The sequence below is a fragment of the Eurypyga helias genome, unplaced genomic scaffold (genome assembly GCF_000690775.1).
Source record: "Eurypyga helias isolate BGI_N326 unplaced genomic scaffold, ASM69077v1 scaffold15699, whole genome shotgun sequence".
Classification (NCBI taxonomy): domain Eukaryota; kingdom Metazoa; phylum Chordata; class Aves; order Eurypygiformes; family Eurypygidae; genus Eurypyga; species Eurypyga helias.
In genome coordinates, this window is record NW_010270333.1 from 1 (window position 1) to 14,366 (window position 14,366).

The 14,366-nt window shown below is 43.9% G+C and overlaps 1 protein-coding gene across 1 annotated transcript; it reads left to right on the forward strand.

Moving 5' to 3' along the window:
* The first annotated feature begins 1,082 nt into the window (after positions 1 to 1,082).
* LOC104502770 (selenoprotein O) lies at positions 1,083 to 12,739 on the forward strand. Its single transcript, XM_010158412.1, has 8 exons — positions 1,083 to 1,279; positions 2,525 to 2,705; positions 6,456 to 6,586; positions 6,995 to 7,275; positions 8,051 to 8,201; positions 10,314 to 10,499; positions 11,769 to 11,925; positions 12,554 to 12,739. The coding sequence occupies exons 1-8, from the start codon at positions 1,137 to 1,139 to the stop codon at positions 12,737 to 12,739; spliced, it is 1,416 nt and encodes a 471-aa protein (XP_010156714.1). The 5' UTR covers positions 1,083 to 1,136.
* The last annotated feature ends 1,627 nt before the right edge of the window (positions 12,740 to 14,366 follow it).

Here is a 14,366-nt window from a genome sequence, read left to right on the forward strand (position 1 = left end):
GGAAGAGCCCGGTGAGGCTTCGCTTTGCAGGAGCAGCGTCCCGGTGCCCCCGCGCCGGGCAGCACCTCCTGCGGGTGGAGCGTTACTTCAGCCCCCTGGTCTCCTCCCCCGGGGACTTTCCCCTGTGGGAGGGCGCAGCTGCGGTGAAGGCGGGGACACCGTGTGTCGTACCGTTCGCTGCCGCCTTCCCCTGTGCCCCACGCCAGCGGTATTTAAATACGCCAGCGGTATTGAGAACGGGGCGTTGGTTTTGTGCGCGATGCGGGTCCTTCCGCCGGCAGTGCCGCTCCATCCTTCCTGGCTGCGGGAGGGAATCACCGTTCCCTCCCCAAAAGTGGCACGCTGACCCCAAAAATGGCACGCCGACCGCATCCCTGCAAGGCGCGGCTGTCTTCAGGAGTCAGTTTAGCCTGCGCTGCTTTACGTCTTCCAGGTGGTTTGTCCCACTTCCATTTCCCGTATTTTCCGTTCCAGCTGTGAGGTCTGTGAAGGTTACGGAGATCGCAGTGCAAGTCCCGGCTCCCTGGGCAGCCCTCCTGCTGGCCTGCGGCTCCTGCGGTGCGGGGGTGAGGGCTGAGGACCACCCGCGCCGCTTCAGTTTGCTTGATACCTCTTAAATGAGTTCGTTTGCTGTTTGCTCTTTGTGCAGGGTGCGTGTTTTCTGAATGCAACTGCCACTCATTCCCGTATTTAACACCCCACCTCTAGATTACTCACCCAGAAACATCCAAAATAATGTTATTTTTCAAGAGGCATAACGGTAGCTAGTTTATTAGGAGCACCAGTGACTTTATTATATAATAAAATAGCTATGCTTGTCCAAAATGTTTTAATTTTCTGGAAGACTATTTCATCAATAAAACCGACAGAGTTCATGATGAGAAGGGATATGTGTAACCAACCAGCAGGTTTATTTTCTTCTGTTGTGTGTGGTCTTCATTGCACGTGTGCTGTGTCTGTCTGCCTGAGCTTTAACTGAAGTTTGAGGGTCCAGCTTTTGGTCTCAGATCTGCCGCTGCTTTAAGGGAGTTCCTGCCCTTAAAGCCTGAAAACTGTCTGTCTCTTCTCACTGCAGACAAGCTGATGGTCGGAAAGTCCTGCGGTCGAGCATACGGGAGTTCCTGTGCAGCGAGGCTATGTTTCACCTTGGAATACCAACAACGAGGGCTGGAACGTGTGTGACATCAGACTCTAAAGTCATCCGTGACATATTTTACGATGGGAACCCAAAAAGTGAAAGGTGTACAGTTGTTCTGAGAATAGCTTCAACATTTATAAGGTAAAAACCTGTTTTGTTGGGGTTTTTTTTATTCTTTTAAACCCAAGCACAGCAGTCTCTTAAAATACCATTTTAAGTTGGTTTCCACAGCAGCGCTATTTGTGTGTTTCTTGTTCTGGAGGCTTGGAGGTCTTCTGCTGGGCTGTAGGAAGCTGCCACTCTTGTCCAGCGGATGGGATGCGCTGGTGTCTTTGCACACAGACGGATAAACACAAAGGATGCTAGCCTGGTCGAAAGAACTAAGTTCTGCAGACCTCAGAAGAGACTTTTCGTGTTCGTGCCTGCACAGGACACAGGCTGCTTTTGATGTTGGTAGTCGTGGTTTATAGCTCTACCGTTAACTCCAAAGCTATGTTAAGTTAGTACTGTCAAAGTTTGGGTGTACTTTCCTTCCCTGAGAAGTGTGCGAGGTTTCTGCACCAACACAAAACATTAGGACTTTTGGGAAGTTAGGTTGGTTCTTGTAAGGTTACAGAGGAAGGTGAAGTATAAAGAGTATGTGCATGTATACATTTGTGTATACATGTGTGCATGCCTGTGTGCGTGTGTATATGTGGGGAAAAGTCTACCGTACGGGCTTGGTGTACAGTCTAGTGGTTTAAATAAGTCCTGTTCATGTATATTTACTCAGGATAAGAATTCTTTTGTAGAAGTGGTTGTAAGAATCATATAATGGTTTGAGTTGGAAGGGACCTTAAAGATCATCCAATTCCAACCCCCCTGCCATGGGCAGGGACACTCCCCACTAGACCAGGTTGCTCAAAGCCTCATCCAGCCTGGCTTTGAACACTTCCAGGGATGGGGCATCCACAGCTTCTCTAGGCAACCTGTTCCAGTGCCTCACCACCCTCTCTGTGAAGAATTTCTTCCTGATACCTAATCTAAACCTCCCTGCTTTCAATTTGTACCCATTACCCCTTGTCCTGTCACTACAGGCCCTTGTAAAAACTCCCCTCCCAGCTTCCTTGTAGGCCCCAAGGTAAGAAAGTGCAATGAGCTGGGGTCTCGATATGTCAGTTTAGTTGCACGTGGATGTATGTGCTTCCTTGTGTTGAGTCGCTGAGCCTCGCTGGGTTCAGTGTGGGAATCTTGTGGGTCTGCTCTCAGTCAGTTGAAGGATTGGCATCAAGCTCGGGGTGATGTGGTGTTACTGCAACAACAGTAAATGCTTTTACTGCGTGTAACATCAGATGAAGTTAACAGTATCAGATAATGCTAAAACATGTTGTTATTATTTTAAACCAGGTTTGGTTCTTTTGAAATTTTTAAACCTCCTGATGAATACACAGGACGCAAGGGTCCCAGCGTTAACCGAAACGATATTCGAATACAGATGCTCGATTATGTGATCAGCACTTTCTATCCGGAAATCCAGGAGGCTTATTCAGACAGCAGCATTCAGAGGAATGCTGCTTTCTTCAAGGAGGTAAGAAAGATGATATTCTCTTCATAAATCCATAGCGGTCATCTTTAGGAACTCCATCTGCAAGCACAGATGATTGGGGTCGGTGAATACCTTGTGTCATCCGATTGCCAGAACTATTCTTTTCTGGGAAGGAAACGCTCTCGACAGAACTGCATCTTGATGACGGCAGTGTTGGTATTGATCCAACCAGTGGAAGCAGTTTAGCCTTTTTAATAGTAAATCATGGTTTCTCTGCTCTGAGAGAGCATCCCAAGACTTGTCTCCGTTTGCTGAGAGTGCCTTAGGCTGCAATTCTGGCCCTGACTATCAGATGAGTTGAGAGTGCCGAGACGTCACTTGCAGGGCATTGTCTTGTACCATACTGAGAGTGTTAAAGCCACTTCCTGTCTCTCATTTTCCAAATTGCAAACAGGAATGTTGACTGCATATCACTTGAACCTTCAGGCTTTAGAATTTAAATGTTCAAAGGCAGTCAAGCACTTCCATGGCTTGCCTGAGGAAGTTACAAAACCTCCAGCTTTGGGAACGGTGAGATCAGGTGAGATAAATACATCTTAGGTGTGGTGTAGTGTCAGGTCATTTCTGCAGTGGCCCAGGGGAGAGGCTGGGGGATTTCTCTGAGACTTGTTTTGAACCTGTTTTCAATTACTGTATGAATTTAGACCTTAACAATTACTGGAGATCCATAATGTACTGGGCATGTTGCCTTCTGGGTCTAAACCATGACACATAATAAAAATCAGTACTAAAACAGTAGTAAATGTAGAATTGCTGTATTTCTCTTTGGAGTAAAACATAGCTAAATTAATTGGTATCTACACTTTATCTCCTGAATATACCGTTTGCCACGCTGTTGATATTGTATTCCTGTTCTTGACATTGAATTACTATATTCCTTGTCTCAGTGAGCAAAGAAGGAACTTGTGCTAAGGGAATACGATGGTCCTTTTCATGTTTTAGTGATTAGCACACAGTAATGCTCCCCTTGCAGAAGGGATCCAGTTTGAAATTACCAGAGAACTACAGTAAAGGCTCTGATTTGGATCACCCGAAGTTCAAATAGTATTAGCAACCCAAATAAGAACGTTAGAACTAGTAAACAGGGTAATTATAAAATACCACAGTCTCATACACTTGACTAGTCTACGTAAAAACAGCTGTGGTGCTTTGAAATCTGAAATGATTGGGTAGGGACGGCAGGAATGGCTGCAACATGATGCGTGTTCGGAAGAGGTCAGACGGCAGGCTTAAAGCCTGACGTTCTCTGAATTCTGGGGATTTTAAATTTTTTTTTTTTTTGTCCTGGTTTGGTTTGGATTTTTTGTGTTTGTTTTTGGGGGGTGTGTGGGATTCTTCTGTTGGTTTTTTGCTCTAACATGAGCTGTGCATGCTTGCATCAGTTCTTCAGAAGCAAGCTGTGTCTTGGTCCACCTCTGGGTGCCGAGGAGTTGGCTGGACAGGCCTTTTGCATTTGGATGACAGAGTTGAGGAGGACTGGCTTGTCAGGCACTGCGTGCAGGTCCAGCTCTGTAGTCGACGTCGACGGCGTGTTTACTTTCTGGTGACAGAAATGTCCGAGGACTTGGGGATCTTTACGGACGTGTGTGTGCACCCTGTCCTGCCTTGTTCTTCTTCCGGCTGCTTCTCCTGGCCCAGCTACTACTGGTTTTCTTCCCCCCACCCCATCCTGGCATCCTTCCCTTATTGCCCCCGCCTCCGCTGTTTTGTTTGTTTGTTTGTCTGCCTGTGCTGCCATTGCCTCTTCGTGTTTTCTCTCCTCCTTTGTGGAGACTTTCCATGCCTTTCTCCACCTGAGAAGCACCCCAGTCCCTTACTTAATTGGACAAACACCTCCATCTTTTTTAATAGTGGGGAAGCACTGTCAGCTTAACTCTAACATGTTTTATCTTTTTTTTGCTGTGGAAGAAACGGAGGAAAAAAGGACAAGTGATTGCCTTTGGTGGCACTGTCTAGAAAGCAAACACCATTATCTGTGCTTCTCAAATAATTTGCAGGTGTTGTTTATATTTAAATGAGCATGTCCTTGGGACAGTGCTCTTATTTATACACGCACCATACTTGTTTTCCAGTCTGGCTCGTGGCAGAAAAATGTGATCAGAAAGAATGAAGGTGAAAGCGAGAGCAAAGCTGTCTCTTTCTCATCAATATACCCATTTTTGAGTGGCACCCAAGCTTTGATTGCTTTTAGGTGTTCTCGTTAGCAGGATTTCTTTTTTACCGGAACGCTGGCAGCGTGGGATGCATCTGTACAAGGATACCCAGCCATCATTGCTTGCCTTACGGCTGCAGTGCTTGCGTCCCAGCCGTGGTGGCTAGGGTTTTTTGTTTCATTTTGGAGCTTTACCATCTCCCTGGCACAGAGCCATCATCGTACAGGGAGTGTCTCCCTTACTGGTGTATGGCATGCCAGTAATCAGTTTTGGACACATGTAGCTGGCTGCTGACTGCCCTGTGAAGCAGGTAAAGTACCTAAAACGAGAATATTGTAAAAAGTAGAAGCATGGGAACTCAAAGTGAACCCAAAGCTGCTGTTCTGAGCATTGCTTGCGGGTTTTGCTACCTGTCAGATTATCCCGGTGCAAGATTTCATCATTTTTCTTCTTTACCTGATTGCACATGATTAAAAAAAGGAAAATGGAAAATTTCTGGCCTTGAAGACCAGGGCATAAAGCTGACATTTCCTCTGTTACCTAGATAATTTTCTAACCCTTAATAAAATGCACTTAACACTGCAGCCTGGAGAGAACAGTTGCTTTAGATTTCCGTACATTGATAGCTCTCTGGGAAGATGAATGATTTTTAGCTATAAGAATAGCTTGATTTAAAAGTTTTAGCTAATGGCTGCATAAACATTTTTATTTGCAGCAATTCAGTAAAGTATTTACAAATACCTAGGTTTATTTAAAAGCCAGGTTAGCTTCCTGAATTGCAGATTTCATAGGGCATATCTAGCTGTAGTTGAGAGGTGGGCTGAATTAAATATCAAGAACTATTTTAAAACATTACACTATTTATTTGAAGAACGAGGCACATGCAGTTGTTACAGTCAAGAATTCCACCATAATAAGTCTCAGTTAAGCAACTGAAAAGCTCCGGTGAAGTGAGCATTCAGTGAAGAAATGAAATTCATTTAAATGAAATTGTCATTCCTGGAATATTTTTACTTAACCTTGTAGTTTTTTTCCACTCAGCAAATTGAGGGAAGTGCTTATCAGTGCTGTAACTTGTTAGCAGGAAATAATTTTTTGTGTAAACCACTGACCTTCCTGCAAATCACTCCTGCGTACCAGGTAAACCAAAAGGGTTTGTTGCATATAGTTAATTTTATTTCTTAGACTCTGCTTATGTTTTCTCCTGCCTGTAGTTAAAGGGTCTTTAAAATTAGTAGTAAGCAAAGGAATGTATTTGTATAATGACTAGAATACTACACAAGACTGGTGTTGAACAGTTTACCTTATTTCAGCCTTCCGTCTTCACTAAGTTTTAAAGCTCTCCAGTTGACTTGCACGTCAAGCATGGAAGGAAGGAAGAGGCAGGTGGAAATGGGAGACAGAGCAACAGGGCAGATACTAGGAGGAGGAGGGAGACAAGCCTCCTCCTTAAGGTCTTTGTGTGTATGGCATGCTGCCAGTATCTGCTTCCATCGGAGCTGTAGAAACATTTCAGACTAGGAAGTGCTTGGAAATACATTGTGCTGTGGGGTTGTTTTAATTTTTCAATCTCTTCTAGCTAACAAAACGGACGGCGAGGCTGGTTGCTGAATGGCAGTGTGTTGGGTTTTGCCATGGCGTGCTGAACACGGATAACATGAGTATCGTTGGACTGACCATTGACTATGGCCCTTTTGGATTTATGGATAGGTCAGTGTAGCATTGTTGCTTGAAGCGTGTGCATGTAGTGCCTATGTAGAACAATACTGATGTTCACGATTGCTTTAATATTTTAACTCTAAAGTAGATTTATGAACCCACTTTATGGCCAAGTAGATTAAGTTTCTTCTTGCTGTCCTGTAATTCTTCATTTCAATTTCTTTTTCACTGTCTTCACAATGTCTCTAACTGTTAGACTGTTCTTGTAGCCTGTGGGGCTTCTCAGGGTTTGAGAGGGAAGGAAGATATCGAATGAGGTAACTTTGGGAAAAGAATCAAGGAGGAACGCTCCCTCTTGTATTTTTTAGTTCCCTAGAGGAGACTATAATAATAATAATACTTTTCACAGTATTGGTGTCCAGATAACTAGAAGAATGCTAACTATTTCTTCCTTTGTAGATACGACCCTGAGCACATTTGCAATGGTTCTGATAATACAGGGCGCTACGCTTACAACAAGCAGCCAGAGATCTGCAAGTGGAACCTGGGGAAGCTTGCTGAAGCTCTAGTTCCAGAGCTGCCCTTGGAAATAAGTGAACTCATCCTGGAAGAGGAATACGATGCAGAATTTGAGAAACATTATTTGCAGAAGATGAGGAAGAAGCTAGGCCTAATCCAGCTGGAATTAGAAGAAGATAGTAAGCTGGTGTCTGATCTCCTCGAAACCATGCATCTCACAGGTTGGTGAAGAGCACAGCAGGTGGTTATCTAATAGAATCACAGAATGGTTCAGGTTGGAAGGGACCTTAAAGACCATCCAGTTCCAACCCCCCTGCCATGGGCAGGGACACCTTCCACTAGACCAGGTTGCTCAAAGCCTCATCCAGCCTGGCCTTGAACACTTCCCGGGATGGGGCATCCACAGCTTCTCTGGGCAACCTGTTCCAGTGCCTCACCACCCTCTCCGTGAAGAACTTCTTCCTGATATCTAATCTAAACCTCCCCACTTTCAATTTAAACCCATTACCCCTTGTCCTGTCACTACAGGCCCTTGTAAAAAGTGTCTCCTCCCAGCTTCCTTGTAGCCCCTTCAGGTACTGGAAGGCTGCAATAAGGTCTCCCCGGAGCCTTCTCTTCTCCAGGCTGAACAAGCCCAACTCTCTCAGCATGTCCCCATGGCAGAGGTGCTCCAGACCTCTGATCAACTTCGTGGCCGCCTGGACTCGCTTCAACCATCAGTGTCTATAATCAAACCACAGTGTAGCTTATATCTTGACCTTACAAGAAAGCAGCCTTGCACAGGTGCTTTGTTAGCTGAGGGAAGAGCAGAAGACTGAAAAATAATTAGTCTTGTGACCAGTGGGGCAGCTGTTGCCATATGGAGGGCTCCCCCACCTCACACTTGCGTTTTATTTGCCTCTTCAGAGCGGTGACCTGTGCTGGTGCAGGGGGAGTCAGGAAGGAGGTGTGGGACCTGTTTTCCTGCTGACATTGCTCATAGATTTGCTTTTTCAGGTGGAGATTTCACAAATATTTTCTACTTGCTGAGTTCGTTCTCGGTAGACTTTGATCCTTCCAAACTGGAGGAGTTCTTGGAAGAGCTTACAAGTCAGTGTGCTTCCGTGGAAGAACTGAAAGTTGCTTTCAAACCCCAGATGGATCCAAGGTAATACTCTACTGAAATGCTTTTGGCCTGTGCTTTTAGTTCCACTACAACCTTAACGAACTCCCCAAGCTCCGTAATATTTGACTAATTTTAAATCTGGAGATTTCACGGCTCAGTAGACGCATCGTGGTACACAGCAGTGTGGATTCTTGTGTTTGCGACTGGTGCTTGCTCAGCAGCAACCTGCAGCAGTTGGCTCTCGAGCTAAAGCTGTCTGAGGTTTTGTTTGGCCCCTTGGTTTTTTTTTCCTCCACTGTCTCTGCTGACGAAGGCAGTGAGAGTGCCAGATGAAGCGATACAGAAATATTTTAGTGAAGAAATGGATTTGAACAATAATGCTACTGTGTTCTGCCATTGTACTGTCAGCAAATAATCACTGTCAGCCACCAGTCTTCTGGGCCGAGTATAATCTAAAGGCACGCTTTAGGCTCTGAAAACTGCATGGTCCCATCCAGTCAGCCACGTCCAGCTACACCGAGCGTGCCGTAGTGTAGGAAGTTTTGTTCAGCTGCCGCTTGTAGCGGTAAGGGCGGCAGTTTTTCACTTTTTCTGGAGCAGTGGAAAACAGGGAATGAGTGTGACCTATTAATTTGTCATTTTTTTCCTAACTTCTTCCTAGATGAAGTAAAGAAATTAAAGTGGAGGTGTTTTGGGTACTTTTTTCCTCTCCTTGGGTACTTTTTTCTCTCTTTCTGTGCTTAATAAGTGTTCCATAAAGGTAACAAACCTGCCAAATTCTTCAGCTTTTCCTCTGTGTTGCTCTCACAGTTAACAACTTGTGCAAAAAAGCAGGGAGTTGGGGAAATGGAGTGGTGGGGAAACTAGTTCATACAAGTTTGATGTTGTGCCAAGATGGTGAACTGTAGCCATTCGTCATTTTGGGGATATTGCTGGTTATTTACGTTTTTCTGATGCTACACTAAAATGGAAGGGAAATAAGTTAAGGTGGTGGATACTGCATTTTTAATTATGTTTCAGTTTTCAGCTGCTTGGAAACTGTAAGCAGGTATCATGCAGTATGAAGACAGCCCGTGTGACAGAGATGAGACAGTATTTTTTTTTAAACACTGCATTCAGGGTTAGAGGAACATGAAAAGTAGCTATAAATCATCACGATACGGATGCAAAGCTTTGGAGGGGCACAGTGTTAGAGTGCAGAACAGATGATTTTGTATCACAGCACTTGGATATTGCAGAGCTGGGCGTGTTAGATGTGCAGCTCAGATTTGGATAGTACTTTCTACAAAGCACCTAGCTTGTCTCTGCTTACTAAAAACAGGAAAGTGTAATCTGATACAGTGACTGGTCTGTTTTGAGGCCAGGGAGTAATGTTTCTTTCCTCCTTTGTTTATAAATGAATTCATAGAAGGAAATAATAATAATTACTGTATTTTGATATGCTGCAACTTGAACTCTTTAGTTTTTTTATTTTACTTCATGCTTAGTGCAGTTACTGATCCAGGAAAAATAGAGAGAAGAAACAATCCTAGTCAAACTCTCAGCAAAGTGGCCTGGATATTTAGGAATCTGTTACCACAAAGCAGTTCTCGTTCTGTGATTTAGACTGGCTAACTAAGAAAATTCAAAGAAGCTGTTGTCTCGGGTGACTTAAATGAGGTGTCTTTCCCCACGTCATTTAGATTTGGTTTAGTACTGGTAAAGTTAGCAGGCGTTAGATCCTTATTCTCTTGCTGTTACAGTAATAATGTTAGGAAAACAAATTAAACATCCCAGACCTATGGATTCTGTTTTATCTTGATACCTAAGTAAGATGAAATTCCTTATTCCAAATTCCTTTCAAAGTTCCAAGGGCATTTTGATGAGAATTGCACATCTAAACCCAACTGGGAATTCTGAAAACCTACTGTCTGCACTTTATGTGCCACAGCAATGTGAATTAAACACACTGACGAAGGGGGAAGGAACAGTGAAATTAGCATAATTTATAGTAAAAATTTGTTCTGTTAATGATGAAGAACTGTTATTTAGCCTCTCTAGTGAAAACTTAGGTTATTGTGAATGTTTTAGTATCTACTTTACGGTTGCAAAGAGAAGGTTTTTGATGGGCAGCTCAGCTTTAATGTCTGATGTGTGTGTTCCTTTTCTTCCCAGACAGCTGTCAATGATGCTCATGTTGGCTCAGTCTAATCCTCAGCTGTTTGCACTGATTGGAACAAAAGCTAATATAAATAAAGAGTTAGAACGCATCGAACAATTCTCTAAACTGCAGCAGCTAACAGCAGCTGATTTACTCAGCAGAAACAAAAGGCACTGGAAAGAATGGCTGGAGAAATACAGGTAAGGTTTCTCAGTGTCCATAGCAGTATGTTGTGTTGGAGAACAACGTGCCTGACCCACAGAAGATGCCCCGTCTGACAGTATCCAGGCTGGGAGGGATGTGGGGAGCGAGCAGCTCGGAATACTAACTGCTGCCAAGGTCAGGATCTGTGTTTCTGTGAAAGTTCAGGGGCATCTGTGTATTATGTTTAATAGATTTCTGGGGAGGGGTGGGGGTGTAGAAAGCCCCTGGCATCAAATCTAATATTAAAAGTGCTTCCAGGTTGTGGATTCTAACAGAGACTAATTTCAGGTGTAGTTACTGAGCGCTTAAAAGCTCAGAGTTGACTGACCTCTAAACATTGTGTTTTTTTTTTTTTCTTGTCTGAAAGAAAAATCAGTGTGTTGATATGGCAGGCATGTAGAATTATTCTTAATCAGAATAATGGTGAAAGAAATCATGGCCAGGAAAAAGGGGCCCAGACGATTTTAATAGGCATAACTTAAATGCCTAAAAACTTAGAGTTAGCAGGAGATTTATTCTTTTTTTTTTTTTTTTTTTAAATAAAGAAAATCCCTTAGTAGAGCATTAGTCGTTTCTGCTGTGTGGGTCGGGTCAGGACTCCTTGCCTCACCTGGCTGCCTGTCATCTTGTTCTCCAGTGGGGCTGAGCGTTTTAACAAGTATTCTTGGTAACAGGTAGGTCAAACTGCCCCACCTCTATTGCATCCCTTTACTTTTACTTGCCCAGAGAAGCTGTGGATGCCCCATCCCTGGAAGGGTTCAAGGTCAGGCTGGATGAGGCTTTGAGCAACCTGGTCTAGTGCAAGGTGTCCCTGCCCATGGCAGGGGGGTTGGAACTAGATGGTCTTTAAGGTCCCTTCCAACCTGAACCAGGCTATGATTCCATGGTTTTATCAGAACATCAAAAGTTTTAACCAATAAACAAGCGTAGAAATACGTAAGGCAGTACTTGAATGTGATGCTTTTTGCAGAGCAATGCAGAACAGAGCGTGCACCAGTGTCTCGGTCTGACTTTTCAGAGAGTATGGGAGGCATGCCACTTCCTCCAGCCTTGTCAGGATTTGCTGATGGCCCATGATGTGGCTTTTAAACAAAAAGTGACATTTTGCATCCTGTTGTTGAGCTGCGTTTTATAGACTGAGAGGGTTATAGGTGATGTAACATTTATTAAGAATGGCAAACTAAGAATCTCAAGGCAAGGAAATGTGTCAACTTTTGTATGTGACTCTTGATCCAAACCAGTTTTTTTCACTTGCTTAATTTCAGAGTCCGTTTGCAAAAAGAAATAGAAAGTGTTGGTAACGCTGATGCCTGGAACACTGATCGTGTGAAGGTTATGCACTCAAACAATCCAAAGTATATCCTGAGAAATTACATTGCGCAGAATGCCATAGAAGCAGCTGAAAACGGGGATTTCTCAGAGGTACAACATCTCCCTAGGTTTGTGTGGGTGTGTAGTGGTGCTGTTGATGACTGACGTTACGCCAGGCGAGATTGGCTCTGGTATCTTGGGCGGAAAGGGGACTGGGATTTTACTCTTCAGAAGGTCTGTGCTGTTCTTGAGGGAGCTGTCATTTTAATGGAATGGAAAACCTGAAGTTCACCGGCTTTTGTAGGCTGATCCCAGGACAAGACACTTACCCCCTGGGAGGCAGTTGGGGATTAATTTTGACGTGTTCCTTGCTGGGCCAAGTGGTGTCTTTTTAAAACTTACACCTTTCACCTGTGGAGTTCAGCACGGGGATTGTTACATGCAGAGTATGGGAAAATAAACTAATTTTCAGAAAGGACGTAAGAACTTGGATTTGATACTTGCATTTTCAGTTATTTGAGCTTGTGTTCCGTACGAATACAAACTCAGCTAGTTATGATTTTACGGTTTTCAGCGTATTTGATGTGGGTATTATTCATATATTAAATATTTGGCTTGCCTGGAGTTTGTGTATTAAATACAATATACTTGATCGTTATTTGATGTGAGGAGGTTCTCCTCTACATCATTTTGCTTTTACTTTCTAAATTTTTACAGCCTTGCCACATTTTCTCTCCAGGTAAGAAATGTACTGAAACTCTTGGAGAATCCATTCCAAGAAGCGGAAGGTTTCAGGGAGGTAAAGGAAGATGCAGAAGAGGAGGGAGCAACTGCTACAGCCGCTGCTTGTGCTCAGGAGACCAGAAGCAGACTACCATACTGCAGTAAACCTCCGCTGTGGGCTTCCGAGCTCTGCGTTACATGATCTTCCTAACTGCCTTGTTTTGTTTTTTGCTGTAAACTGAAGACTGACCCTCCTTCAGCAGTGAAGAATTCAGCAAGGCAAACATCAGAGTGCTGTTAAGTTATTGAAACAACCCTGCATTTGGATGCATCTGCAGCAGTCTTGAGCGGTGCTTAGTGTGGAGCAGTCGTGGAACAAACCCCTGACAGTCCGTGTGCATCAGGAATTCAAAGGATTTGCGACCCAAAGTCTTTCCTTTAGTCGTACCCCATCGCAAGTAGGAGGCAATGCTTTGTGTTGAGGCAGGCTGAATTTCAAACATCCAAATGGAGCAGTTGTTATGTGAAGACAAAAATGGCAAGTCAGGAATCTGATCTGTTTTTGTCTGATGTCTTAACTAATAGTACTCTTAACACTTATTTACTGCTTTCTCTATGCAGGGACTTGTAGTCCTCTTTAACGGAGGAACAGATTCCGTGTTGCTTGTTGGAAGCTATGGTTCATTTAATTAAGTAGTTCATTTCTTGTGAACCTTCAGATGATATTTAATCATTACCTGTTTTCAGAGAATTTGTGGAGGTTAGGGTTTGGGGGGAGAAAGTGAATTATTTTTTTTTTTAAATACATTAAAAGTTAAGAATTAAGTACATTAAGAACTCTTAAATACATTAAGAGTTAAGAATTAAGGGAGACTACACATTTGCCCATGAAAATCTTGGTGGTGAAGTTTATTCAGGCTCAGTACGTTCGCATACAACACGAGTAAATATTGACTGAAGTCGTGGGCGCAGTTTGTGAGCCAGTTGGCTGGGGTGGTGTCAGTCACCCAAAGTCCTGTGAACCCTAAACTGCCCAGGTCTCAAATGCAGGCTCACTGTCTGTTTATTTCTGTGCTCTTAACGGGTCTCCTCCTACGAAATGCGTGCCAGTAGGTACCTGTTAGTTCACAGTGGTCAGTGGGATTCTCCCGTTCCCACTCTGGTCTTGCACCATCTAGTTTGCTTCCACGGTCTTTGAAAATCCTTACGCTGGAAGTTGCCGTTGAGGAACACGCTGTTTGAGCTTGATCCCAAGTGACTTTTGATGGTTTCAGGGGAAAGTTAGTTGTGTTATTGCCACATCAGCAAGAAGAACCCAAACCAGTTGTTCGGTTGTTAGTTATTACGTAGCTGTCTGAAGGACTCCATCACTGCTTCAGACACCTGCGGTCCTGGGAGGAGTTGGTTTTAACGTGAAGGCTTTTCTTTTCCAAAGAGACCACCATCTTACACTGTGAGTTTAAGTGTACTCTGGTAAATTCTCCCGCCACCCCTGTGCAAACTTGGTATTAGCTCAGGTTGATCTGTGCTCTTTTAAGTCTTCCTCAAAATACAAGCTATCGAAAACCAGGGAGAAGAGTTGGGCTGCTGCTTATCCATCTGCACTAAGAATCGATTTGTCCTCCTTGCTGCCACAGTAAGTAGGTGACGCTTTGAACGTAAGCATTCCCTTTGTCTCGCCTTCAGCCTGGCCAAGCTGATGCTGTTTGTGACGAATGAGAATCTCTGACAAATGTGTCACTTTCTGAGACCTTTTGGAGCCCTTACAGAAAAGGACAAACTCGAAGGTGTATTGATGTAGTCCACGGAACAATGGTGTTGTCGAAAGG